Source organism: Callithrix jacchus, chromosome 1 (genome assembly GCF_049354715.1).
Source record: "Callithrix jacchus isolate 240 chromosome 1, calJac240_pri, whole genome shotgun sequence".
Taxonomy (NCBI): domain Eukaryota; kingdom Metazoa; phylum Chordata; class Mammalia; order Primates; family Cebidae; genus Callithrix; species Callithrix jacchus.
Genome location: NC_133502.1, coordinates 108,488,875 through 108,516,700, shown reverse-complemented (window position 1 = coordinate 108,516,700; position 27,826 = coordinate 108,488,875). Strand labels below are relative to the sequence as shown.

General features: G+C 41.7%; 1 protein-coding gene across 16 annotated transcripts in view; it reads right to left on the bottom strand.

Annotated features, from left to right (window-relative positions):
* SMARCA2 (SWI/SNF related BAF chromatin remodeling complex subunit ATPase 2) overlaps positions 1–27,826 on the bottom strand; it is a 229,409-nt gene that overhangs the window by 164,219 nt on the left and 37,364 nt on the right. For 8 of the 16 annotated variants that reach the window (XM_078368139.1, XM_078368141.1, XM_078368146.1 and 5 more), the window contains 2 exons: positions 9,239–9,499; positions 5,601–5,730 (listed from right to left, as the gene is read on the bottom strand). In XM_078368139.1, coding sequence (XP_078224265.1) covers positions 5,601–5,730; positions 9,239–9,463 — 355 coding nt within the window. In that variant the 5' untranslated portion in view covers positions 9,464–9,499. Of the gene's footprint in view, positions 1–5,600; positions 5,731–9,238; positions 9,500–20,674; positions 20,885–20,956; positions 21,108–21,246; positions 21,717–22,234; positions 22,369–23,039; positions 23,098–27,826 lie in introns of those variants that run through there. The other 8 variants (XM_035304634.3, XM_035304616.3, XM_078368174.1 and 5 more) reach the window with 8 other exon arrangements.

Below are 27,826 nucleotides of genomic sequence, written 5' to 3'. Positions count from 1 at the left end.
CAAACTAATCACACTTCAAGTGATCAATAGCCACACGTGTCTTAGAAGGGAAACTATTAGTGGCTGTTGTTCACCTAAAAGAAAGGCACCAGGGGACAGCACTGTATGGTAAAAGTAGCTCCAACTGGGAGAACAAAACCTGATGGCGCCTGATATCTCTCAATGCGGAATAAAGAATGTCTTATGTGGAGAGCGAACACTTGGTTTATTATTATACATGTTACGAATAACTTGCAATTACTGAATGCCTACATGTTGTAGGCACTATGCAAGGAGTTGACTGCACTCAACTCTCACCGTTGGGTTCTTCCTAGAGGCAGAGCCTCATTTAAGGATTGATTACAGGTAATTACTGGGAAGATGCAGGGACACCAACAGGCATACAAAAAGGTAATATGAGGAAGGGAAAGCAGGCAATAAGGGGGATATCATCAAGCCAGCTGCTGTAGTAGGTGCCTCAAGATTAATTCAGTGCAGAAACTCTGGAATATATGGTAAATAACTTGCCTCCAAATTATTCCAGGAAAGGGGTAAAGAAGTTGGGGTATTTATCCTCCCACAATCAGCAGTCACTTGTTAAGTCACTAGTTATGACTAATGCTCTAGAGGTTATTATCATCCAGGGACTTTGCCATATGTGGGAAAGGTAGGTGTCAGTAGATGGAAGTAACCAAGATGGTGGTTTTGGGCACAGGAAATCAGGCTGGTGGGGTTATAGAAATCATGAGGAATCAAGAAGATATGGGTAGAACATACATTATTTCTTTAATCCTTAAAACAACCGTAAAAGATATATACTGTTACCACATTTTTTCAAATGAGAAAAATGAGGCTCAGAGAGTAAACCAGTTACCCAAAGTCACACAATTAACTTATGGCAGCTCCAAGATTTAAACCAAGGTCCAATTTCAATGCATGTGCCCTTTCCATGATCTAATATAAATTTGGTTATATGAAAATAAGTTAGGAACTTGAAAGTTTCAAAAAACCTTCTAGAGGCACTTATTACATAAAAGTGAGAGTAAACTGTTTGGTTTATAAGAGATCTAAATGGGAAATTTAAGAAATTTATTTTGGGGAAGAAAAGAATCAAAATGCACAAAAAACTTCAAGGGACTTATTTCAGGAGATGACCTGCCTAACTTGGCCATAGAATTCCTAGAAAAACATACAGCTGAGCATTGTTGGAGGGAGATCCAAGATGAAGGAGAGAACAAACTGGCCTACAGCAATCCAAAGGTGGCCTAGAGTTGAAACAAAGTGCCAATCAAGTCAAAGGTATCCCAGGACACAGCATTACATACATAGATGAAAAGTCTCTGCCCTTTTATAAATGTAATCATGTCACAGTTCTCACAAAGGTCATCGCGTGTTTACTAAATTCCTGCCACGTGCTTGAACCTATGACAAGTTGAACTGAAAGAGCTCTGTGCATCTGCAGAAATCACAGAGGTCTGAGAATATATAACCACCACCAACTGGGGATTCAGCATCATAATTCACGAGACCAAAGAAAATAAAAGATTCCATTACTTTTATCTCCAATTGTCATTTGAAGAGGGAGACAAATTTGGTGTGATCCCCTAAACCAAGAATGGGTTTTGCTCCATTAACTGGTGAGAAGTAGAACTCTATTCAGGGAAATCCTGCCCTAAAGGGAAATAGAAGAATTGCTCAATTTCATTCCACAAATCCCTGCTCCATGAGGAAGCACCAACACCATGCAGTGATGAGGGTTTGAGTTGGTTATATAAATTAACCAGGAAAATTCCCTTGAAAGCCTGCAAGACTAGCAGAAATTTAAATCCCAACATGTTGTTATCATAATAATGAACACTTAGAGAATTAACAGACACTTAACTTCAGCATTAACATTCTTCTTCTTTAATAAGGCTTACATTAACCCCTTAATTGCAATGCTAATACAAAATGGTAGCCTGTTCATTAGGACTTCTTTCTGGCCCTGAGACTACCACAGGTGGAAAATCTTTCCACCAAAGCTACTAACATTTTCACAGTAGTAGAGATACTACCAGAGGTTAAAATGAGTCATATGATTCCTGATTTTTGGTCTTTCCTATTTCCTAGGGTCATCCATTACAAGCTCACTCATAGCAAATCATAATACACCTAATACAATGAACCGAAATATTAGGCAATCTAGTATAAATTCAACTGTATAACACTATTTATTAAATCACCCTTTTAAAGTATGAACAAGGCGACATTATGAAGGTGAGACAGATTAAGCATAAGAATTCAAACCCTGAGAAAAAAGAACCTGGTCTGCATGGCTTTAGTGTCCAAAAAACTGGTTAAAAAAAAAAAGAGAGAACCTGGTCACTGGAAAGTCAATACCAAAAAAATTCTTACCTCAAATTTGATCAGAAGAAATTGGAAGTGAGAAGATTATTTCCCCGATTTTGCAGGAGACGTGAACAGAATCATTCTGCCACAGTATGGTATTAAAAATAGAGATTTTTATTTCTGCATGAATAGCATCCCATAAAACTTGAAGAAAAACAGAATCTAAGTGATACAACAAAATCACATATTTTGGTAATTATCTTTAGTTGAAAAAACGAGTTAAGAAATTGCCTGAAAGTGAATATACATTCGTCTGCAGGATGACAGTGTTGATGCAGATTCTGCTCTTGCAGAATCTTGTTTGATTTGCTCATTTGAAAGTAGTCAAAAAGTGGTAGTTTTCTTTCCCTAGTCTTCAAGGACCATTATCTCCCCAGTTTCACCTTGCCTCAGAAAGATGCAATAATTTCTCTCCTATTAGTAATCTTGAATTTCTAAATGCCAATTTAATATGAATTTTCTCTACACACACACACACACACAATACTTAAATATTATACACCTGCCTTTGAAGGGTTTCTAGCCAATGGACTAAAAATAAACAGTGTTATCATTGGGACCATAAGGTATACAATTCAGTATTTATTGAAGGAAATGGCTTTGCTTCTTGACCAATACCCTAAAATAACCTAAAAGGTTGCTAGGTAGTTAAAGCTCACAGCCTTCCAATCAATACCGCATCTCTCTGTTCCTGTGTGTTTAGATTAATAAATGGCTTTTTACAATGAGTTTTTTAAAGATACGTGCCATTACCAAGTCTAGATTCTTTTTAGATCACTATATAGAACAGGACTGCATTATACTAACACTGCTTTATTCAAAAATATACACTTAAATAATTCATTCCTCAGCCTACAATGCACTTTACTATTTTAGAGAATATTACATGTTAATTCCAATTCCTTTTAATGCAGACCTTCGCACTTAAAGTTATTATACCTCATTGAAATTATATAAAAGTTGAGATCTATTTTAAATTGTTGACTCTTTAACACACAAACTTCCACACCTAATTGAACAAAATTTACTAATATCTATCGAGACATGTGCTAGATATCATGCCAAGTGTTGCAGACTCTGAGATAAATAAGATATCATGCCTAAGTTGAAGAGAGGAGCCAAGCAATCACAGAAATAAAAGTGAAAATGCTCTCAACTATGACTTGTGCATTTAAAGTGTTTTCTGTTTTCAGGTTTTCCTAGGACTCCTCTATTAGAGTTACTGCAATGACAGTAACAGAAAAGGTAAGCTCATGGCTTCAAGAATCACTAAATATTACTCATGTATACTTCCCAGGTATTAAAAATAAAGGTATAAGGCCAAGTACGGTGGCTCACACCTGTAATCCCAGCACTTTGGGAAGCCAAAGCTGGTGGATCACCTGAGGTCAGGAGTTCGAGACCAGCCTGGTAAACATGGTGAAATCCTGCCTCTATCAAAAAGACAAAAATCAGCTGGGTGTGGTGGCACACACCTGTAGTCCCAGCTATTTGGGAGGCTGAGCAAGGAGAATCTCTTGAACCCAGGAGGCAGAGGTTGCAGTGGGCTGAGGTCATGCCACTGTACTCCAGCCTGGGCGCCAGAGGGAGACTCTGCCTCAAAAAAATAAATAAAGGTTTATATTAGCTCTACAAACACATTCTACAATTTGTGGCCCCTTCAAATTTAAATAATAAGCCTGGAAATGTTGTCTTACTTCATTCGTAACAGTGAATGAGTCAAATTTTTTATTCTTGTACTGCAAAAAGCCCCAGTGCTTTAGACTGCTTCTCTGACATGGTCAAAATTCTGTGAGTTATCTGCAGCAATTATGCCTGCCTGCCACCAAAATTCAGATCAGAGTCTGGAATGTTCAAAAGCCTGTTCACATATTAGTGGAGAGGCACTCACTCCTATGCCTCCATAACTTGCCTATTTATATTTCAAAAAGAAAACAACTGAGCATAGATTTCTCTAAATCCTCACAGCCAAAAGTCTTCCCTTGAGTGGATAGATATCTGATCATGGATGGAGGAAACACACACACTAATTACATAGGATTATATATAGCAACACAATAAACCTTGAATGAGAGTATCTACATATTAATGTTAATTAGTGCTAGATTAACTCATGCCCCACACATGTTGAAATGACCACACAATGATTCTGAAATCAGGCTACAGTGTATTAAAAGACTCTGAAGTACCTGAATATGTTTTCAACAGTGAGGAAAAGAAAGAGAACATGTTACATATGAAGAAGAAAATATATATGCCATATACTGATTTATCCATTGTTGTGAATTGAATTGTGTTCCCCTCCTCCAAATATGTGGAAGTCTTAACCCCTAGTACCTGAGAATGTGACCTTACTTTGAAAGAATATTTTTGTAGATGTGATTAAGATCAGGCCATACTGAATTAGGGAAGGCCCTAATCCAATGAATGGTCCTCATAAAAAGAAGAAAATCTGGACACAGACAGACACACAGGAAAAATATCATGTGGACACTAAGGCAGAGATTGCAGCAATGCATTTGCAAGCCCAGGAATGCCAAGGATTGCTGGCAACCACCAGAAACTAGAAGAAGCAAGGAAGAATTCTTCCCTAAAAACCTTCAGAGAGAGCACAGCCCTGCTGATGCTTTGATTTCGGACTTTACCTCCAGAATTATAAGAGAATACATTTCTGTTTGTGGTAATTTGCTATGGCAGGCCTAGCCATCCACCAGAAATAACACATAATTCCAGTGCCAGATAAAGCTGCCTTGTAGACAATGGATAAGCATGCAACTCAAGGGACACAGGTGGTTCACCTTACCTTCACATCTAGGCTGTTGCTGGGAAGCAGGCCTAGATTCTCTTCCTGGCCCTGTCACTGACTGGGCATATAAACTTAGCAAAACAAAGTAAATTCTCCAGCTTTATCTTCTCCATCTACAAAACTGGGATAACATAATTTACCTTAAAAGAGCACGATAAAGTTTCTGGATAAAGTACATAGAATACTTTGCAGAGTGCTTGGACACATGGTGGCTAGTAAAATTACTAGCACTTTGGAAATAAAATTCCCCATATAAATCATCAGGTTGTATTGGTGAGGACAGAGGTAGGTTTCTTTAAGGAAAAGAAACCTGCTGGATTCAATCTTCCTTAGACACATTCTTTGAAAGTCACAATTAAAATATCCAACAGGAAAGACTGAAAGACTATGCTAGGGAACCAGTATCAGGTGTGTAGCTGACACAGACCTTGGCTATGTGGATCCATTGGACTCTGGGGAGGGCCCATGCCCGGGTGAGGTGGTCGCATACCGGTGCCCTTCATGGATCCACAATGGATGTCTTCTACAATCCCCTTGTCATGCATACCATCGATGGGCTGAAACATTCAAAGGACATCAGTTAGACATCTCAGCAAACTATCTGTAAGTCAAACGTTCAGTCTTTAACTGTTGGAGGGTTGGTTTTTTTTTTTTGGGTAATATTAAAAGGGGCAATGAAAATAAAATCCTGGACACAAGGTAGACAAATACAGGCTATTTCTCCATACGCTTGTCAGTAATCATGAAACCTGTTATATGTTGAAGTTAGTCTGAAGTCTGAAGGAAGGCTGTATGACACATCTGTGATGATCCAGTTTTTGGTAATTTTTCTTCATTGGAAGGGAAGGAACTATGGGAAGTTGAAAAGTTGAAACCGCAGGGTTCCATGGCAGTTGGGAAGAGAGAAACAGATGGGACAGAGCTGTAAACAGGGGGTGAATACTGAAAGGGAAAGAGTGTGCAATGGATAAAGTTATACTACAGAGGGAGGAGGAATGGAAAAGGTTAAAGGCACAGTTTGGAAATAAATAATACAGGGGCTGGACCCAAAACTTGAGGCCTAATACGTGACAGACATGCAATAAATAGCTATTGAATCGACATTAATCGAATCCAGAATTGGGCAATGGAGTATGTGTTTGAAAAAGAAAAGTCTATTCCTCCCCAAACTGTAATAGCAATTTTCAAAACAGCCTGAAAGAAATAATTTCCAGGAGTTTATAGAAACCAAATGACTTCAAGCAAGAAAGTATGAGTGTTTGCAGTTTTGGAGAAAAGAAAGTTAATTTCTGCAGAGTCAAATGTATGCACTTGAAAAGACGAAAAATGTGTCATAAAGAGGATGTTCGATAGAAAAATGGGAAGAATCTGGTATAAAGAGTGTCACTGAGTCTGTTAAATAGTAATAATAGAGAGGAAATCAAAGCAACGCAGCAGATGTATTTAGGCCACTTGTTTATTTATTTCCAGTAATGTTGAAAAGCAAAAAGCTGAAGCCTCAGAGGGAGAAGGAAAAACAAGACACGAAATAAAGCTGCCTATAAAAAGAGTGGAAAAAAGTGAAGGCATCTGGTCAGCAGGTGTGAGCTCTAAACCCTCACCATGTCCTCACGCAGGAAACTATCTGAGGGGCTGGGGAAGGAGAAGCAGGATGGCAAAAAAAATGCAAAACTCAAAGAACACGAGCAAAGCAAAACAAAAAAAGGGGGTATTTTAGAGAGCAGAGAATATAAAAAAGTGTGAACAGAATGCTAGGATATAAAATGAAGGGATCAGAAGAGATAACAATTAATAAAAACAATCCAGGAGAAAAACGTAACACTCACACATTGAATTTTTAAGTGGTTAAATAACAATAAACTTTAGCTAAGTATTTCCTTCACATTTTAGCTTTCATTTTGAAGGTGAGACATCTTCAAATTATTCTGAAATTATGTAAGCCACTTAGATGAAGGTTTACGAGTCATTGATCAGATCTAGAATATAGCCCCCAAATTAAGGTAATCTCAGCACAAAACAATTTAAGAAATTGGATATGTCAATGTTCAATAAGTCCCCTGAAAAATATGACATGGAAAACAAGCAGCTTTATTTCTCTACATCTCTTGACAAGCTAACTAATTTATTTGTTTAAAAAGGAGAGAGAAAACTAGGGAGTATTATACGGATAACCATAATACATTGTTAAATGACAAAATAAAGTTTTGGAGTAATTAACAGAGACACCATGATTCTATAATAGTATAAGAAAAGTAACAAAAAAAATCACACTAGTATGTACACATCTGTGCTTATACAGTGTTTTTAATGGACATAGAGAAAAGACACAAAAAACATAAACAACAAGCTGTTACTTGGGGTGATGGTAGGATTACCTATTTATCTCAGTATTGTTTTCCTTTTCAAAATAATCATATTACTTTCTTGATTTGAAAATCATCAAAAACAATAAAAACACACACAAAAAAAATCATCAAATTACAAAATTTTTAACAAAAAGATCTTCCCTTTTAGGCTCTGATGCCCTCCCCTAAAACTGACCTAATGTTCTAGGTAACTAGAGGAAAGACTTGCTCTTTTCTGTGGCAATCTTTTTGTTTTAAGCCAAGATCTTCCATGGCTTATCTACTGTATGGTTCATTTTATATGTCAGCTTGACTGGGCCTCAGGTGCCCAGATAACTGATTAAATATTATTTCTGGGTATGTCTGTCAGGGTATTCCTGGATGAGTTTATCATTTGAATTGTTAGACTGAAGAAACCAGATTGCCTCCAGCAATGTCAGTGGACCTTATACAAAATCCATGGAGGTCCTGAATGGGGAAAAACAAAAAACAGAAAAGCCAGAGGAAAGGAGAAGCTTTCTCTCTGCCTAACTGCTTGAGCTGGCTCTTCTCTTGCCCTCAGACTGGGACTTACTCAATTGACTCTTCTGGCTCTTTGGACTCAGACTAGAACTCACATCATCAGTTCTCCCAGTTCTTAGGTCTGTGGACTCAGACTGGAACTATACCATAGGCTCTGCTGGGTCTCCAGCTTGGTGACTACAGATAATGGAACTCTCAACTTCCATAACTGTGTGAGCCAATTCCTCATAGTAAGTCTCTTTTTACGTATATCTCTATCTCCTATCGGTTCTGTTTCTCTGGAGAATCCTAATGAATACCTACTTAATATCAAGAAGCAGCCCTGCCACTTATCCACCTGTGATATCATCCCAAGAAGTATAAAACCTCTATGTGTCTCATTAGGCAAAACCTTCAGGTAGTATGTAAGTCCTCATAATTTTTCTTGGCTATTGCTTACTTTCAAAGCAAACCGTCACACAGGATCCTGTTTATTTTCTCAAAAGGCTGTTCTCTCTTCTTTGCGTCTCCTATGAAGGCATAATGCCAAATTGTACAGCTATGATCATGCCCAAGCCCAAGCAATAATCCAAGCCTCATAAATAAAGGATAATTATAACCTTAGTCCAGAAACAAACAGCTGGACGTGAGCTCTGCAAAAATCAGAACCTTCTTCCAAAACCAGAATAAAACTGCTTCACAGAGAGACAGCAATGTGCATTTTAAGGATTCCCTAGAAACTATTTAATTTCAATAAAGCCCTTTTCAAAAAATCCTTTAGAGAAGGACTTTTTCCTTTTACTCTTTGGGATCTAATTTTTGTTAATAAATGTCAACCTTTTTAGGAAAGAATAATTTTCAGTATATCCATTAGTGAGTAAGTTACTTAACAAAGATAGGAAAAAATAAGACTTACAGACTAACATACTAATTCACCAAGAAGAAAATACCTTCAACCCACAAATCACAGGATTTACTTGTCAGAACTGCATAGTCTATTTAGGTATTTTCAAAAGCTAACATCTGACCTTCAATGACTGGTGCAACATGTGTAGCAATAAAAGTATCCCACATATGCGTTTTTAATAATATATGCGACAAGACAAAGATCTTGCTTGATTTTTCTTGTTAACAACAGTAGAAAGGGGGATGGAATTATCAGGAGTATTAGCTATCCACTTATCAGAAGATGAATTTGAATGGGAGAACAAACTCTTACCTTATGCATTTGATGCATGCCTTCCTGTGGGAAGTCTGTGGACCCCATTGTGGGCATAGGATGGGAAACACTTGGAGGTCCAGGACTTGGCCCCATCATGCTGTGGACGGAACCTGGGGATGGTCCTGGTCCTGGACTAGGTCCGAGAATTGGCCCAGGGGAAGGTCCGGGCCCTGGCGAAGGCCCTGGATGGGGCATCGCACCAGGGTCTGTGGGTGTGGACATCTACTTCTCCTGTCTCTGCCAGTCAGTAGAGTAACGCTAAGTTGAAAAGCAGAAAAAAGAAAGGCATGTTTTAAACATGATGTTAAGATCAGAATAAAACAGTTGTTAGCATTTGATGGTGCCATTTCTGTAACAAACATCAAACAGAACTGCCCTGCCTGGTCCAGATGTTTGAGTGAGTGTGATATATATCCGTCTGCCCTAGTCTTTATGAAGACCACTTGTTTAAAAAAACACACATTCTAAATGATTCCCCAGAAAGATATAAATCATCTAAGATACAAAAAGACTCACTGGAGAAACTCAAATTTAACACATAAGCAGAATTCTAAACAAGTTGGATATTTATTACTGCAGTCAACAGATGCTCTCCATTACTTACTGGTTTGGACACCTTACAAGCAATTAACCCTCCCAAAGCCATTAAAATACAGAACCCTTTAAAAAGTATCCAACCAAAACTCATTTTCATAAGTGAGTAGGCATTCAGAACTTCAAGGTAGTTAAACAGGAAAAAATACAATCTTCTAATTTGGGAACAAAAGAGAAGCCCCAATTGTGAAAAAAGAAAAAGCTATAGGAATCAAACAAATATGGGTTCAAATACTCATATATGTAGTTATTAGTTATGTTATTTAATGTTTCTTCATTTGAGATTTCAATGCAAAGACACGTGTTGAAAACACAGCTATATTCCCAGCACAACAAACGGCCACCCTTATTTAGCATTATTTCCCCACAAACTACACTATTCTAGAAGTGATCAGGAGGGACAGTTTAAAACGTGATCCTCCTGCCAGCTAACTAATTGAAGCAGAGACCCCCTCAGACCGTTAAAACCAGGGATTTGTCCCAGACTTGGCTCTAATCAAGAATCCTTGAGAGAAGTCATCCATGACTACTGGATCAGAGCTCACCACAGACGAGGTGTGGAAATTCTGGTTCTACAATTTCAGCAGAACAATATTCCACCACCCACACTCTAAGGCTTCTTGGCATCCCCACTGGAACTGCCTCATAGAGTGGGTACAACTGCATCTTGGTTATGAGCCAGAATGAGTAAATAAGCTGTTTTTCAGATTCTGATAGAGATCAATGATCCCAGCAAGATCGCTGAATACCTTTAGCAACAGCAATTGTTCTATATTATGCTGTTACCTTGGAGGCACACACCTGTGCAGAAACTTTTTGCTGTCAACCTCACAAAATACAGAATTAGACATCCTGAGTGACTTGCTTACCCATTGTTTAGTGGCAGAGATGGAATGAGACCTGTGGTAGCCTAATCGCCATAACAGGGCTCTTTACCCACAGTGGAATGACGGGCTGGAGGGGCAGTACAAAAAACAAATTTCTTCCATTCCTAGCGACCCATCGCTCTCCCTGAATCTCTGGAGTATGAGGGCCATGAAGGCAGGGCATGCTAAATTTCCCTTGCGCACTCCCAGCACATCAGCCGGCATGTACTCATAGCTCAAAAATTATCTGATGAATCAACTGTAGAGGAAATTTCAAGGGCCAACTATTAATAAAATCAATTTTTTAAGTTTTAACCTTATTTTAATTGTTTGTATTTTTAGAGACAGAGTCTCTCTCTATTACCTAGGCTGGAAGACAGTAGACAGATCATGGCTCACAGCAACCTCAAACTCCTGGACTCAAGTGATCCTCCCCCACCCGCCTCCCAAGTAGCTAGGACTACAGGCAGCGCCACCATGCCAAACTAATTGTTTTACCTTTTGTAAAGACAGAGTCTCACTATATTGCCCAGGCTGGTCTTTAACTCCTAGCCTCAAGTGATCCTCCCACCTTGGCCTCCCAAAATGCTGGGATTACAGGTGTGGAGCCACTGTAGCTGGCTCCAGTTAATTTTATAAATAAAAACCACAGAGTGAGTGTTTGAAGTGTGTTTCCATAAAGAAATCTTTAAAGTGTAGGCAGGAATTTAGGCCATTTTGACAAATAAATTAGCGCTAAAACAGGAAGCAGTCAAAGGCTACTTCAGACTGATCATAAGCAGGGGAGCAAGACAGGACTCAGGGAACCCAGTACAAGTGGCTTTGAAACAACAGGGGAGCCTCAACAGTGAATTACAGCCTTGAATTCACTGGAGAGCACAGTGTTATTATTTATTCTTTGTGATGAACAAAGCAGACGGAAGTGACTTTTTTTTGCTTTCCCCCACCTCACGCAGGTTCAGTCAGCATTTTAAATTTAGGAACCTGACGTCAACTCGGGGTACTACAAGTTATAATGCTCTTTCATGTATATCAGCACACTAACACACCCTTTTATTTTTTAGTGAATAAACGGAAATTGCTTACTTCCTGTTATGGTTTACATTGATATCAGCTTCAATAGGTATTAAATACCACGAGTTTGAAGAAGGAAGATACAAATACTGAAGGTAGTGAGGCTGATATTCCTGCTTTTAATATAACTGACATGCATTAAATATGAAATTCTAATATATATTAGCCTATAATGCTACTTTCCACATGTATTATCACCTCCACCTAGGAATGTCAGAGAATGTTATAATTACTCATATATGGTCCCATAAAAATGCTCTTCATTATTTTGTTAAACGAAACTATTAAAAACATCTTAGAGGCAGAAACATGTTAGAAGGGAAGGGGAAAATTACAGGCATATAATTGGAATGTTAATATAGGAACATGTTATATAGGAAACTAATAAGAAGAGAACCCTCAGATGCCTGGAATTCAGTGAATGTGTGTGGCTCAGACTAACAGTACAGTTGAACAAATGAAGCAATGTGCCCTGTGCCATATAACTAATGAATGACAGAGATCTGGACTCTCATAGAACTTGATGTGATATTCACTGATGTCCCACTGGGAGCTTAAAGAGCCAGGTTCTGGTCTCAGGGTCACCACCAACTCTGGGGCCCTGGGAAAAGTGCCTTTCCTCTGGGGTCTTGACTTCTCTAGGCTCAGGATAGGAGTATCTTAAATGTCCCTTTCAGCTGTCCACCCATGACTTGACGTCTGCTGCCTCCAGAGCATCTTGAACACTTCATCCAAACCTGTGTGTTGGAAAGTCCATGGATGGGACTTCCAAGGCAAAATCAGGGCTACTAGGATCTGCTGTGGCTACCATCACCCAAGTATACCCAAGGGGAGGACTCTCAAAGACAACAATCCTGGCCTCTCGTTCTTCCTCTTCATTTCGGGTGTTAACTTTATTTTACAGTTCAAGTATATAGTTAAACTTTCTCATAGTAGGAAGAAACCTGGGGAAATAAATTACAAAAAAGGTGCTAGTCTCAAGTAGCACATCATTACTAAGTTAGTACAGTTAAGGTTTAAAGTACAGTATTGGCCAAATCTGCTTCTCCCTCAGCAGCCCTGCCGGTATCCCCTGTACTCTCTGCCCCTTTCTTCTCCAAAGCCCTAAAGAGACAATAGAGATCAGGTGGTGATGACAGCAGCAAACACAGTACGGTGGGCTGGAGGAGAGGGCTCAGATGGACTTCACAGGGCGGGGGTAGGTCTGCTCACATAGTAACACTCAAAATCTACTTTTATTTTATGTTGGGGAAAGGAGGGAGTTTCATGTTATCACAGAAAAGAACTACCTGTTCCACTATTATGTGTATGTGTCTAACAACATAATGACAAAAATGTATCTGGGGCGAGGGGGACACAGCAACCTCCCCATACTCATGCACTGCTGGTCCCCTATCCTCCCCCAGACCAGGACTCCCTGAGGGTCAAACCACAAGGTTCTTAGGCAAGAATTTCTCAGCAGTATATTCTATCTTTATTTCATCCTTACTTCCCACATTCCCACCTTCACAACTAGAGAGTGTGTTTTTAAAAAGAAGAGGCCCCAGAAGAGCTTCCCAGAACTCCAAACACCACAGTCATCCTCCCTCAGCCCAAATCTCCATCCTCTGCCTTGGCTGAAAGGCTCAGCCCAACCATCTGCATATTAAAAGGAGTTCAACTCCATGGAATTTTAAGGGTCACTTCTCCAACCATGACAAAACTTGTCTTACAGTCTAACTGTAATCAACAGAAACGCCAAAGACCACCCTCCACATATGGAGTAATATTTGAACACACCTACATGTGCTTCCTAATAATTCTAGTGACTTGAACTGAAGAGACATTTTGCCACACCCCCATTGAAAAGATGAGGGCAGTAAGACAGAAAGGGAAAACGTGGCTTGCCCAAAGTAACATCTGCAACAAGAGAGAAACCTCAGGCAGAACCTTTTCTCCCTTGACTCCCAACCCAACACTGAGCTGTTACACGGATCAAGCAAGCCATCCACCAGGATAGAGTTTTCACCAATGTGCAGGGGTAGAAAGTAGAAGGCAAAGAAAAAAAAATCAGAAACAATGGGAGGGATATATTGCAAGGACTAGGCTTGGCTGTGATAATATATTAACTTACAACAGGCTAGAGAAGTAAAGGGAAGCCCTGGAATATGAGATGAAGACAATGTCATAAACTAAAAAGGTCGATGATGTTTTACTTACTTATTCCCACCTATACCGAGGATCTACCAGGTACAAGGCAAGCAGGGGGTACAAAAATGAATAGAGGGCTTACCCCGGAACTCTGAAAGTCTGATAGGGAAATAAGACTTGCATCTAAGTAGGAACAAGAGAAAAATAATGAAATCCTGCAGGACATGAAGGAGTACAGCTAAACTATCCAACACAGTCATAGAGTGGGAGACATTACTTTTAACTCGGAGGATAAAGGAGATAAAGGAATTAGGGAAGGTGTAATGGAAAAGGTAGCATTTCAGCGAGGCCCTTAAGTTAAAAAAAAAAAGTTTCCTAGAAACTTTTGTTTTCTAGTCACAGGGTTTGGGGAAGCACACCAACCTTGACAATATCTCTTAAATTGCTCTTCACCAAACTTCCTAAGAAGACACAAGGAAATCTTGGATCTCCAGCATATCTTTTTTCACCACTCTCTTTACAGAAAAACTTTGATGTCCAGGTTAAAGGTGGAATATCAGAAATAAAAGTTAGGTCCAGTCCACATCTCTAAGAATATCCCAGTCTTATTACAGTATTCTGGCAGTTATGGGAGAAATGCAAGGCTCAGGAGACAGTTAAGGTGAGAGTTCTTTTTATTTCTGTTTGCTGACTCAGAACATCTCACCTGACCTGAAGGGCTGCCTCTTGTTTTCCATGTAGCTTTCTCTACAAATGAATTGATAATTCACCCACAAGAAGTAGCAACATCTTTACAACTGGGCCTCAACTACTGTTATTCTTAATGGGAAAGCAGTGCTGGAGTAAGGAGAACAGCAATGCAGATAAAGGAAATAAATCTACCCAAAGTGTCTTTTTTAGAGGCCAAGGTTGTCGGGATAAGCAGTGAAACATTAGCAAGGCCTATGCTGCTGCTTCTTGGTCTGAGCTGTGCAACTTTAAACAATACACAATGTGATTTGTACCACAGATAAAAATCGCACTGGGTTTTAAAGTTAACATTATAAGTTGCTCCAACAAGACCCTAGAAAATCACTGAAAACATATCTTCAGCATTCTTGTGATTATTCATGACACTTTGCCATTCGTTTCAAAGTCAAATATGTTTTTTAAAAGTTGTTGGATTAAAACTTTGATTTGTTCCTTGGGCTTCTGTGAACTCTCCATCTTTCAATCAGGGAAGCAAATTAGGATGTGTATGAGCTGCTGCCCTCACTTTAAATAAACTGCCTTGGGAACTGTCCTTGCCCAGAGTCAGACCTGGCAAGGGCTGTGAGGCAGCTCTGTGCACAAGAGAAGATAACAACAAGCTCGGCAGCAGCTAATTAGTCCCCCATGAACCCCAGACACTGCCTTAATAGGATCCTGGCTCTTAACATTACCACTCCTATAGATACCATGAGTTGCCATCTAAAATGAGTCTACCTGTGATGCAATTTCATGGCCTCTTCCATGAGGACTGACAATGATCCCACAAAGGAAAAACCGTTTTAAAAGGGAATTCACGAGAAAACTCAAAGTGTTAGGAACCCTTTAGCAAAGCATCCTGTACTCTAGGACTCATGTCCATTGGTAGTTCGTTATAAAGGTAATCACAGATGACTATCACTTTTTAAATTCAGTGGAACCCAAACTGCTGGGCAATTGGTCAAAACAAAACCTAACAAACTAAACCAAAAAAGCCAGTTTCAAATCATGGCACCCTGAAAGGTAGTGTGTCATGTATATTTACACATATGCCTGTCTCTCCTAGGCTAGGCCCTTTTGCAAGGCAACCTCATTTTGGATGTTGATAAGAATCAACAATAGCCACTTCCTTTTCTGTCTGCCAAGATAAGTTTACTTATACATTAAACATATAAAAAGAAGAGTCTGAAATACATATTTTAAAAGCCTGTGGTTGAAATGGCACCCTTTTACTGAGCAGTAAAACTCAACCATCATAGGCTGAATGAACTAAAATGATATCACAGGCACTCATTAATGTCAACTGGCCCTGACTTTCATAGTAGCAACAAAAATTCAACAAATGAACTCCAAGTTCATTGCAGTTAAAATGGATAATAGCCATTAATGATGTTAAATGACTTTTTAAAAAAATCAACAAATGAGTTCACTTAACCTCTCCAAGTTTCAAGCTCCCTACCTATAAAACAGGTATAATAGTAGGGGCCTACAACTTCAATTTTGATATGAATCAAATAAAATATGAGATATGAAGACACCCTGTGAGCTATCATATGCTCGAATTACTGCCAGGATCCTTCTAAAGCCTTCAATTCCCACTCTGGACTTGAATCCACAATTTGCCTGATTAACCTCAAATATTGCTTTGTTCATGTATTCCCTTGCTCAAAACTTCTGAGACAAGCCTCCAAAAAGATTGGATAAAATATTCATGCTGTAGCCTGCAAGTCAAGTCTTTCCACAATCTCTGACTTTATCTTCTGAAATTCTCCTCAACTGGAACTTCTTGCTCCAGGCAATCAGGTCAAAACAGGTACATTGGTCTTTCCACGTTCCTTCAGGCCGGGTCTCTGTGATCTGCTGGCTTTCTACTGATCTGAGATGCTCAGAGGCCACCACCCCCACCTCCTCCCTCTTCCTACAGCAACCTTATCCCACCTCAAAGACCTTATCTATCCCATGTACTCAAGAAAGCTCAGGCTGAGCTGATCTCTCTCTCCATATCACATGAGCCATGCAGTTTAACATTTATTATTTGTATTAAATATGCTATTATAAATATATTATTAAACGTTCAGGTACATTCTTTAAAACACATAAATTCTCAATTACAAATCATCTATTTTTTACAGAATTTTGGACTTTGCTTAATGGCTTTTTAGTATAGCACAACAGCAAGCCACAAAATAACTGTGAATATATGCAAAGCTATTTATTACATGTCCAGTTCGACAAAGCACAGGGGGAAGATGGGAGAGGGCTTTCCTTCTGGACATCCAATTTCCGTGTGTGATAACTCATCTCCCAGGAGAATGGTAAAAACTGAAATGTATCACATCAAGTAGGTAAAGAAATATATAATCATCCTGAACCAGAAAAATACATTTTAAGTGCAAACTGATATAGAATTTCCCTTGGATAACCTGTAAGCCAACATGTGACATTCCTTTTTGGTTAGAGATTTTTACCATTTTTAAGTAATTTTGACTCCCAAATTCTGAATTTAGTTGTTTGTCTTTTTTTAAAGGAGGGAGTTTCAATTATATTTAATGGTTTTCAAACTTGAAATATTATTTCAACTTCAGTGGGTCCCATTTATCGACTTACAAAAGGGCCAGCCCATATTTAAATTAGGCCACTTTCTAAAAAGTTTCTAAAACATTAGTGCTTGCATAGACGTAGATGACATATTGGCATAAGACTGATGCTTAAATTGATACTAATCCACATAAAAATACTGTAGAATATTGTGACTTTTTAAATGTTTTAAATCTTACAGGCATATAGCCAGACTACAATTGTTCAAATATCCTAGAAGTCTTAGCTATCTAATAAAATATCCTAATTCATAGTAGCCTTCAATTATATAATAATGTATTAAAAACCCAGAAGTCCAGAAGGCCATTATGACAGCATTTCAAGGCAAAGTCGTGTATTCCACATCTAACGCGTGATTCCAAATGTATATATTAATGAGGTGTTTATATCAAACATTCAAAAGACTAGCTATTTTGTTCCCAAATTTCATTGGCTCTATTGTTTTACTGAGGTATTATTATTCAAGCATCTTTGATATCTTTACAAGTTTTATTACTCAAAGCCTCTCTCTAACAATCACATCCTAAACACGTTCAAGGAAAAGTGCTATGTTAACATGGGTAATAGTAAAGTCATAATAAACAGTAAGAAAACTGCAGTTTTGCAAACCCAGGTTGCAAGATTCCATTTAACTTGATAATAAATATCTTAGGCAAATAAATATGCTCTCTTTTATAATGACTCCGGCAGAACATAGTTTTAGACTCCCATACTCCCTAGAAAGTATAAAGTCACAACTTTCTATATAGAAAAAATAACCACTCCAGGCCTTCCTAAATAAGCTAACACATAAATTACCACCATGTGTATTTCCTATTCACAAACTACTTAGGAAATCACCCATGACTTTAACAACCAGCTAAAGATTAGAGTTCCTTAATAAGAACTCTTCCAAAAATGACAGAAAATTCACATCTTCCATTGGCCAAAAACATCGCCAAAACACAACATTTAAGGGTTTAGACGATTTTTTTTTTACATTGAAAAGGAGAAATTAGAAATAGCCCCCAAAAATGGCTTTCTTACTAAGGAAATATTCTCATCTGTTCACAAGAAATATAACAGAAGAGAAATGTAACTCACATATAGTTTTCTAGGGTAACTCATGCTAAGCAACTAATTTGTCCCTATTATCCTTTAAAATCACCTTGACCAGCAACAGTGAAAACCAAATCTTAAAGTCGTTAAATCAGGACCAACCAATACTCCCTCCACTTGCAAATGCTGGGAAATAGTCCTTAGTATTGCATTTGTGATAATTCAATTCTCCTCATGGCAGCATGTCAAGATGTCATAAATAGTGATTTATTATTTCTCTAGAGTATCAAAAAGCTGCTGACCTAGGAGAATTTGACAAAGGCCTTGTTTACAAAGGAAGACTTCTAAAGGAGAAAAAAAAACAGGAAAACACTGGAGAACAGCACCACTTTTATAAGTCTTTTTATCCTCTTGCTCCAATACATAATAAATGTCAAAATATTACAGTAATACAAAAAGGATCACAATTACCTTTTAGAAAAGGATGGGATACGATTTTATACTGGCCTGTCCAATGATTCATCTTAAACTTCATTAAAAAAAATTTTAAATACTTCTCTGCAAAAGTGTTACTTTCTAGTCATACCATGGCCGGGAATACTTTAAACAGAATTCAAGCATTAACAGAGGCACTTTTTTTTTTTTTTTTTTTTTTTTGTCAATTCTAAGCCTCAGGTGTTTGTCAAAGCACTTTTCAAGAAACTTGACGAGAAATGCTCAAAAACCACTTTACAAACGAACAAAAGAAAAGATCTAAGGCTGCTTTGAACATGCTCTTGTGGTGAATATTTTCTGTGAAACACCACAGTGCAGTTAGTTCTGATGCTGGGCTGTAACTGATATAAGTCATAAGAGAAAGGCCGCATTGAAGGAAGCCCTCCCTCCCCCCCACCCTCTTCAAGGGTTCTGATACCCCACATTCCTCATCCATTTTAAATGTTCTTTACCAAAATGGCATCTCTCTGATGTCCCAAAGGTAGATGGACCTCTGATCTACTGGGCTGTTTTTATTTTTCCCCTCCATCTACCGAAATGAGTATCTTTTGGACCTAACAGGTGTCTCTAAATCCCCTCTTTACAATAGCAAACATTTGCATTGTTAAGGAAGCATCTGAGAAAAAAAAAAAAGAAAGTCCAGGAGAATAAAACAGCAATTAAGATTCCTAAAAGAAAAAGTATGTCTCATTTTGCATAACAATGCAGCCACTAGGATTCAAACCTGCCACGCCTCTTAACACTTCACCAGTGTGCTAGAGGTAGCCTGGAAGCATAAAAGTCCAGTGCTGGCCAACAAGCTTCTGGTAGTGGCCCCCCATATAGCAGATGGAAAATATCACTGAAAATATTTGAATGCAAATATGTAAGTATACACATACATAGCATTGGGTATGGCTTTTTAAATTATTATTAGCGTTCTCAGTGGTTTCGGAGTCTTTGGTAGTTGGATAGAAATTTTCTGCTACTCAACACCCAAGCAATAATCTCATTATTTATGCAAGCATTCTGTTCAGATAAGCAAGGCACACGACCAGGTGTAAATTTTAAGTCTTTTGAAATGGAAGTTTGAGATTCAACTCTACTATTATAAATTTAACATTTCTGCTATTCCATAACGCATAAATGTTAAAAGACACATACACACACACACACACACACACATTCAATGCAGCAAGCAAACTGTATCCTTAATGTCTTCCTTGTGCTCTAACAGTACACATACAAAGTCATACATGCCTACATAATGACCAGAAAGGAAACAATGATGACATCTCTCCAAAAAATTACTAGCCCGGGTCGCTTTGCTTTTTCCAAAGCACCAACCTCCATCAGGTTAGGGAGGAGGAAAAAAAAAGAGACAACCTTGCAAAACTCACCCAAAAGTTATATAAACAAAGGAGGGGAGAAGCCCAGTCTAGGCTTTGCACCCATGTGCTACTAAAATTACATAACACCCGGTGCAGACATTGAATAAGGAACGGATTCTGCAAACACCCCCACTCCCTCGACTCCCAAGCCTTCCTCATTCCCTTAAAAAATCCAAACGCCTAGCAAGAGCAAGTGGACGACTTTGAATATTTATTTTATTACTGGAGTAAATCCTGCGAGAGTTGGAGGTACGTTTAGGCCCGAAGTTTGAATGTGCAACAGCCCCAGGGTGCAGCGACTCACTCTCCGGACCCGGAGGAGAAAGAACTGACAAGCAACAGCAGCCAGCAAGGCCTTCTTCCCCCTCACGGTGCCTCCGGCTGGAAAGTTTTCCACGCAATCGATCGGAGGACAAGGAACCCACTTCCCCCGCCTGCCTGACTTTGCAGGAAAGGCGAGCAGGGAGACCGGAGGGGGCTCGCAGGGAAAGAACTGGAAAGCTCCGCACACAGCGGGCGGCAGGGCGGCGCAGGCTCCTTACCTGGAGGACGCGGAACAAAAAAGGGGCGCGGGGTTCGCGGCGCTTGGGGTGGCTGCGCGGCCGGGAACCGGTCTCCGCGCCGCAGCCCTAGGCCCGCGCCACAGCCCGCGGCCCGGCCCCCGCCGCCGCCGCTTCCTCCCTCGCGCGCGTCATGTCACGGCGATCAAACATGTCTGTGTGCGCTTCGCTGCTGTGACTTCCTGATTCTCCGCCGCTCGAGCGCGCACACACACACTCACAGCCACACGCACACGCCACCCCCACCAGCCCTCGCCACCAAACCTCGCCTTGTCCTCCCCGGGCTCCAGGGGTGGGTGCGGGCAGGAACGGCTACCAGAGCCGCTGCTCCCGACGCACTGGCCCTGGCGCGTACAACACACACTCACACTCACGCGCAGACACACTCCCGCGGGCCGGGAGGGCGCGGAGACTCGAGCCGCGGGAGCTCGCCGCCCCCTCCCACCCCTCCACCCTACTTAGCCGCCCTGCCAAACTTTTTTTTTTCCTGCCTGATCCACGTCCAACTTCCCTCCACCCCACCCCCCAAGCAGCCCAGCCAGCCCCGTGCTCACCACCATCCGCAGCAAACAGCAACCCGGATAAAAATAATAATGCAATCCAGGCGGCGGAGGCGGAGGCAGAGGCGAGCGATCAGACACTGGCAGGAGGCGATTTCCCCGCGTGTACCGGAAACCGGCCCAAGTGCCCCGGCCAAGGCGCGGGTGTCCCCTGGAGCCCGCACTGCCGCGCCCCGCCCAGCGCGCTGCAACTGCCCCCAGGCTGCGAGGCCTGGTGCGTTGCACCGGGGGCACTGTGCTCAGTGTGCGCCCTGTGGCCGAAGGGCGCCGAGGGGCCGGCGCGCCGGACCGGTTATTTAGGGAAGTGCATCGCGACACCTTTGCAGATGGCATGGCCGTGTTTTGCAACGCAAACGGGAGGAGGGAAGACGGCCGGGTGGAGGGGGAAAGCAAAGGAAGGGGTAAACCAGGTTGGGATGGGAATAAAGCAAACTCCTAAGCAGGGAGCGAGAAGGCAGGAGTGCGTGTCATCGCTAGGAGGAGGCTCCTACCAGGTCTCCCCGCCTCCCGCCCTCGCCACCCCCCTATTCCCTCCCCAACGCAGCCCTTCCCCTCCCCGGGCGAACGCCACCGCCGCTGCCCGGTGGTGCGCGGGTCCTGTTTGTGACAGGCAGAGAAGATTATCCGGATCATGGCCTCCCTTGGCCCGCAGCCGCCGTAGCTCTCCCGGGTCCCAGCGCGCCCCTAGCACCCGGACGCTCGCAGGCGCCCCACGCCCGCAGCTCCCGCGCCCCTAGCCAGGGGAAGACGCGAAGAAAAAGAACCACAGACCGGGGGAGAAGGAGGGCAGGGTCACGGAGCCCGGCAGGCATCTCCGACCTCTTTGGGGGCCTCCTCCTCCCCTCCAGCAGTGCGGCCCGGGCCGGACATCCCGAACTTCAGCACCCAAGCCTGGGCTGCCGCCAGTTACCAGGGGCAAGGACGTCCGCAGCGCCCAGGGCGCAGCCCCCCTGGCAGCCCCTTTGCCTAAAGGCCTGCCTACCAATCAGCGTCCCCATCCCCGCCGGAGGAAAAGCGGAAAGTGGAGATGACACCTCCGATCAGGCACGCACCGGCCCCGCGGCAGCGGCCGCCGCCTCCTCTGCGCGTCAGCTCAGGCTTCTCCCGCTGTGATCCGCTCACGTCTCCGCAGCCGGAGCCCTTTAAACAAGTCCCTGGGAAGCGGGTGGCAGCAGCGTTCGTTGGCGCCCCGCCGCCAGCCTGGGCTCCTCGCCCTCCTTTCCCGTTCCCCTTCCAACTCTTCCGGGGAGGGTCGCTCGGGATGAATAGTAGCGTTTCCATCCTCCTCCCCGGTCCCCCAGCCTTCCCCCTCTCCTGCTTGCCACCCCGCCTCGCTTTTAAGGGGATTGGGGAGATTGCCACCTGGCCGAATGTGTGTGTTGCAACCTTGAGTTGGCAGCGCATCTCTGACTACCTACTCAGGATCAAGGCTGTGGTTTTTTGGGATTTTCTTCCTCCTTTGCCCCCTTGAAGTAGTAATTATTACTGTAATTATTAGAACAGCAAGGTTCGGCTGAAACTTTCTCGTTTCTTCCACCGCCGCCTGGGAGCTGCCGTTAGAGCATTCCACCTGAGGCCCGCGGGAAGGAGGCGGGCTTTTTTTTTTGTTGTGGCGGTTGGCCCGCCTGTTTGTTTTGGTCTCCGTGCATGCACAATAAATAATAATTAGGATAATAATGAATAATCCCGGGGAAGGCGGCGCGGAGCCGGAGGGGTTTGCGCGGCGGCTGCAGCGGGGCGGCCGAAGGGAGGGGAAAGAGGAGAAAAGAGTTGTAAGTTATATTTACCTTGCTCGCGAGGAGTGTGCTGGCTCAATCTCTTCCCTCTCTGAGTCACCCAGAGTACAGAAACGGAGGGAGAGAGGACTAGATTATGAATATGACTTCATTGATGACAGCCGTCCCCTCCTCTTCCTAAACTCGGGCTCCGCCCCGCGTCCCACCCTCGCCTCCTGCACGGGCGCCGGAAGACGCGCGGCAGTTGGCCCCGCGCGCCGCTCCTCCCTGCCCGCCCGGGCGCGGGTTGGCGGGACGCGCCTGTCACTCGCCCAGCTCAGCGACTCCGGGAGCGCGGGGGAAAGAGGGGGCGGTGTGCAAGAATGTGGATCGAGACAGCTCTACTGTATGCGTGGATCCGTGTGTGTCTGCAAGGCGCCGGCTTTCGGGCCGTGTTTGTGCCTGGAGCAGAGAAACTGCGTAGGATGCAGAAAGCCCCAAGCCCTGCTGGAGTTGGGCGCCCGCTATCCCTTCCTGGCAGTCTTCTTCCTCGGGCGCTGCGGGGCTCCTCCGGGGAGGCTGGGGAGGAGGCGAAGCAAAAAGGGAGGGCAGCCGTAGTAATACCGCGTAGTAGTTTGGGGGTATGTGGAGAAGGTGCTGGAATTTAACTGTGCCTCCGCCTGCCACTGCGAGCCTGCAGAGAGAAAGGGAGGGGACTGGGGGGAGGGCTCCGAGTGGCACCAAAGCTGTTTGTGACACAGTGTTGACTGTGGAAAAACGGGCATTGTCGTGCCGGCTGAAACTTTTTCTCCCCCTTCCCCAAGGCTGTCTTGATAAATCTGCCCCCTATCCCCTGTAAAAAAAAAAAAAAAAAAAAAAAAGGAGGCGGGCACAAAGAACATTCCTGCCAAATCTGTCTCTTCTCCGAAGGGACTGCAAGCTTCCAAATGCCAACGAGGGAGAAACGGCTGAGAGGCTGACCGCCTTATAAATAAGTAAACCCGCCCTAACCTCTCTGTTTACTTCGTGGACTAGACATAGCACTGTAACCTTCCCTCACCTGCCATCTAAGCTAAAATGTATACAAAAAGGTGGGAAAACAATCCCGTGAGGGCGGGGCTGGTGGGTTAGGGGGTGGCTGAAGCATGAAATCTGGTTTTGATTTAAGAAGGGGAATAAATCTCTTATTCTCTACAGACCGTGGTCTCTTCCCTCTCACCCCGCGTTTAAGACCAATTAAGGCTTCAAATTGTAATCTGCTGGCAAGTCGCGGTTTTGAGACCTCTTTGCTCCAATTTTCCTTGAAATACAGTACTTTGGCCGGACCAATAGGTCAGTGTTTGGTGAGACAATTTTATTTTTAGTTTTATGAAGTGTGAAAGAATGTTAGGAGATTTTAAATCAGGGGGCTATTATTTTAGACTCAGATTAATGTAGGTGCTTGACTCAAAATTAAAACTGTTCCTATGCAGTAGTGTTATGAAAAGTATGATTTATCCCTTATTTCGTAATGTAATGGCTAAAATTAGTCATTCAAAGTGCACTGTGACTATCTGGTTGAGGATTTTTCCCCCAGAGTAAAATCTTATTTTAAGACCATTTTACTGTTGCAAAATTGGCTCCATTTGAGCAACTGGGTCTGAAATGCAGTTCTAGGATGCTTAAAACTTCAGGCTGGATAAGTTGAAGACAGGATAATGGAAAGAACACCAAATACTGCATGTAGTCATTAAGAAAGCAAGAATTGTTTATACCACTGGTTCACTGCTGGCTGAAGCAGAGCCCACCAGGGCATCATTTTCATGATGGCTAGGAGTGTTGGTGATCATCCTCCCTATAACTTTCTAAGGTCATGTTACTTGCTTGTTAACTTTAGAGTCATCATTTTCTGTCTTGAAGTGAACCTCAAGACAACAAAAGATAACACAGCTAAGAGAAGTAGAATATAGTATGCCCTGAAGGATCCATTGTGAGAACTTGCTGTTCTGCCTGAGGATATGCCAGTATAACTATTAACTGGGAAATATATAGTGAGAGATTTTAAAACAAGATTAGTAGTGTAGTAAAAGTGTAACAGATACTTTTTTAACTGCCTAATAAGTTGCAACTAATAATATAGCCAGATAACCTCACTGTCTCTAATAAAGAGCTTTAACCTAATGGCAATGCTTATTACATTGAGAGTATTAGGTATCAATCTTTTAGGGTCTGATGTCTTTCCCTGGTATGCCAACCTCACATGACAATTTTCAGAAATTGATGACTTCACATTTATTCCCTTGTGAATAAATGCCCTTTATCCCCTTAAGATTCTACCTCCACTTACCATGCAAATCCTCAAAAAAAAAAAAAAAAAAAAAAAAAAAAAAAAAAAACAATTAATTAGTAAGTCACTGAAGAAAGAAACTGTCCATTCATTCCTTCATTCCTTCTGGCGTTTTGGCAGAGGGAAAGTAAAGAAACATTCCCCTTGTTATGTGTGTATATTTTTCAGCTCATATAAAATTTTGATGTCATACTAGGAGGGGTTGGTATCCATGTATTATATACACACAGCTATGGGAACTGAAAATATATCATTGGGAACAGAGATTATATATAGATATTACATCTCCCTCTCCCTTCACATTGGTCTAAGAAAGACCTACCTTTCCCCATCACCCTTCAAGTCTTTCTTCTAAAGATTCGTCTTGTCTATAGTTTGTACCCCAGCAGTTAGGAATTTCATAAAATAAGGCCCAAACTCAGGAGAAATGAAAAGGCAGCATCATTCACTTGGTACAAAAAGAAGATTGTAGAACATAAAGCATGAGTTTCATGTCTGAGGTAAAACGAAATTTAACAATTGAAGTTAAGGAGGAAAACGATGGTTTCTTTTCTGTTGTTGTTTTGTTTTGCAGAAAAGCATACAAAAGCAAATGTGGTTAGAGGGTAAAAGGACTCCAGGAGGCTGCACAGGAGCTACATTCACATGAAGCTTTTCTTTTTCGGACTTTGATGAGTCATAATATGTTCTCTGAACTTGCTTTTCCCTTTCTAGTTTGGTTTCAAAAGATAGAAGTCACTTTTTCATGTCTGTAAGGCCACAATCACTAGTTATGTAAGTCTGCTTTGGTTGGCATTCTGTATAGAGTAGATATTGGGTTTAAAGCTTAATATTTAGATACAGCACCCTCGTAAAGAAAAATTCCATGTACAAAGTTAGGAAGCTTCTTGTCCCAACAGAATACCACCATTCCTCCAAAATACCACCCAAATTCTCTTTATGATGATACCACTCTTAAGCTTGAAATCGATTGTCTATTCCCAATCCATTTTACGATAAATTTCAAACTTCTTTGCCTATTATCGTAGGCTGGGCTGTGCATAGACAGGTACCTACCAGCGTTTTTGCCCCACCCCCACCCCACCACCAGCCAAAATGCCTGGGGTCAGGGAAAACCCGTCCACTGTTTGGTTCCTAAGTGACCACACTGGACATTCTTCCCTCTGACTGAAGTGCAGGTCTCAACCCATATCCTCAAGACTCAGCTATGACCCAGAATCCTTCCAGTGGTCTTCCCTTTTCTCCCCAGGCAGAGGAAGCTGCTTGTCCTCCTTTGCTCCCATAGCAACCAGTGTGTGCCTCCATTATAGCACTTATCACTTTGATGCAATTATTTGTTTGGTGGTGTCCTCTAGATGGTTACTGCCTGGAGGGTGTTTCAATTCATCTTTGAAATCTCAGCAATTAGCCTGATACCTAGCACATTGTGTTGTAAAAAAAAAAAAAAGAAAGAAAAGAAAAACTATGTTGAAGGAAAGGATAAGAGATAGATAATAAAATTATCGGACATAGAAAATTTAGCAGGTCTTCACTATTAATAATTATCATGTTAATGAACAACATCAATAAGTGTTCTGAATCTTTATCTGCCAAGTTGAAAAGCTTGGAAAATGTTTTTGGTTTTTGTTTTGTTTTGTTTTGGGGAGGAGGAGGTATGAAGATAAAGAGAAGCTACTGCTCTTGTAGTCATAGAAAGAACACTGACAAGGGCCATGAGCTGTAATCCCAGTACTTCGAGAGGCTGAAGTGGGCGGATCATGAGGTCAGGAATTTGAGACCGGCCTGGCCAGCATGGTAAAACTCCATCTCTACTAAAAATACAAAAATAAGCTGGGCGTGGTGGCAGGCACCTGTAATCCCAGCTACTCTGGGAGGCTGAGGCAGGAGAATCATTTGAACCCAAAAGGTGGAGGTTGCAGCGAGTTAAGATAGCCCCATTGCACTCCAGCCCAGGCAACAGTGTGAGATAAAAATAAAAATAAAAAAAAAAAAGAAAGAGCACTGACAAGAAGTTTTGTTTGTTTTTAAATTAATCTTGGGGTAACTTGAATGAATACCTAGCAATTCTTTAATGGAGTAATAATAATTATCATTGCAGCTCCCTTTTATTTCTCTTTTAAATTACATGCCTGAAGTTGTGCAGAGACTTGTACATATGTTGTTTAATCCATTTAAACTGATGAGATATATGACTTCATCTCCATTTTACAGATAAGGAAACGGAGAAGCAAGAAGTAATTTGCCAGCTGGGCGTGGTGGCTCACGCCTGTAATCCTAGCACTTTGGGAGTCCAAGGTGGGTGGGTCACCTGAGGTTAGGAGTTCAAGACCAGCCTGGCCAACATGGTGAAACCCCATCTTAAAAAAAAAAAAAAAGAAAGAAAAAAAGAATTTGCCTAAGGCAGGGGTCTCCAAAGTGGAATGACCAAGAAAATTTATTGCGATATAGGAAGAACAGAATAAATTCTATTTCTGTTTTCTTTAATGATTAAAACAAATAATGATGCAAGGACAAAAAAAAATCGCTTTATGTA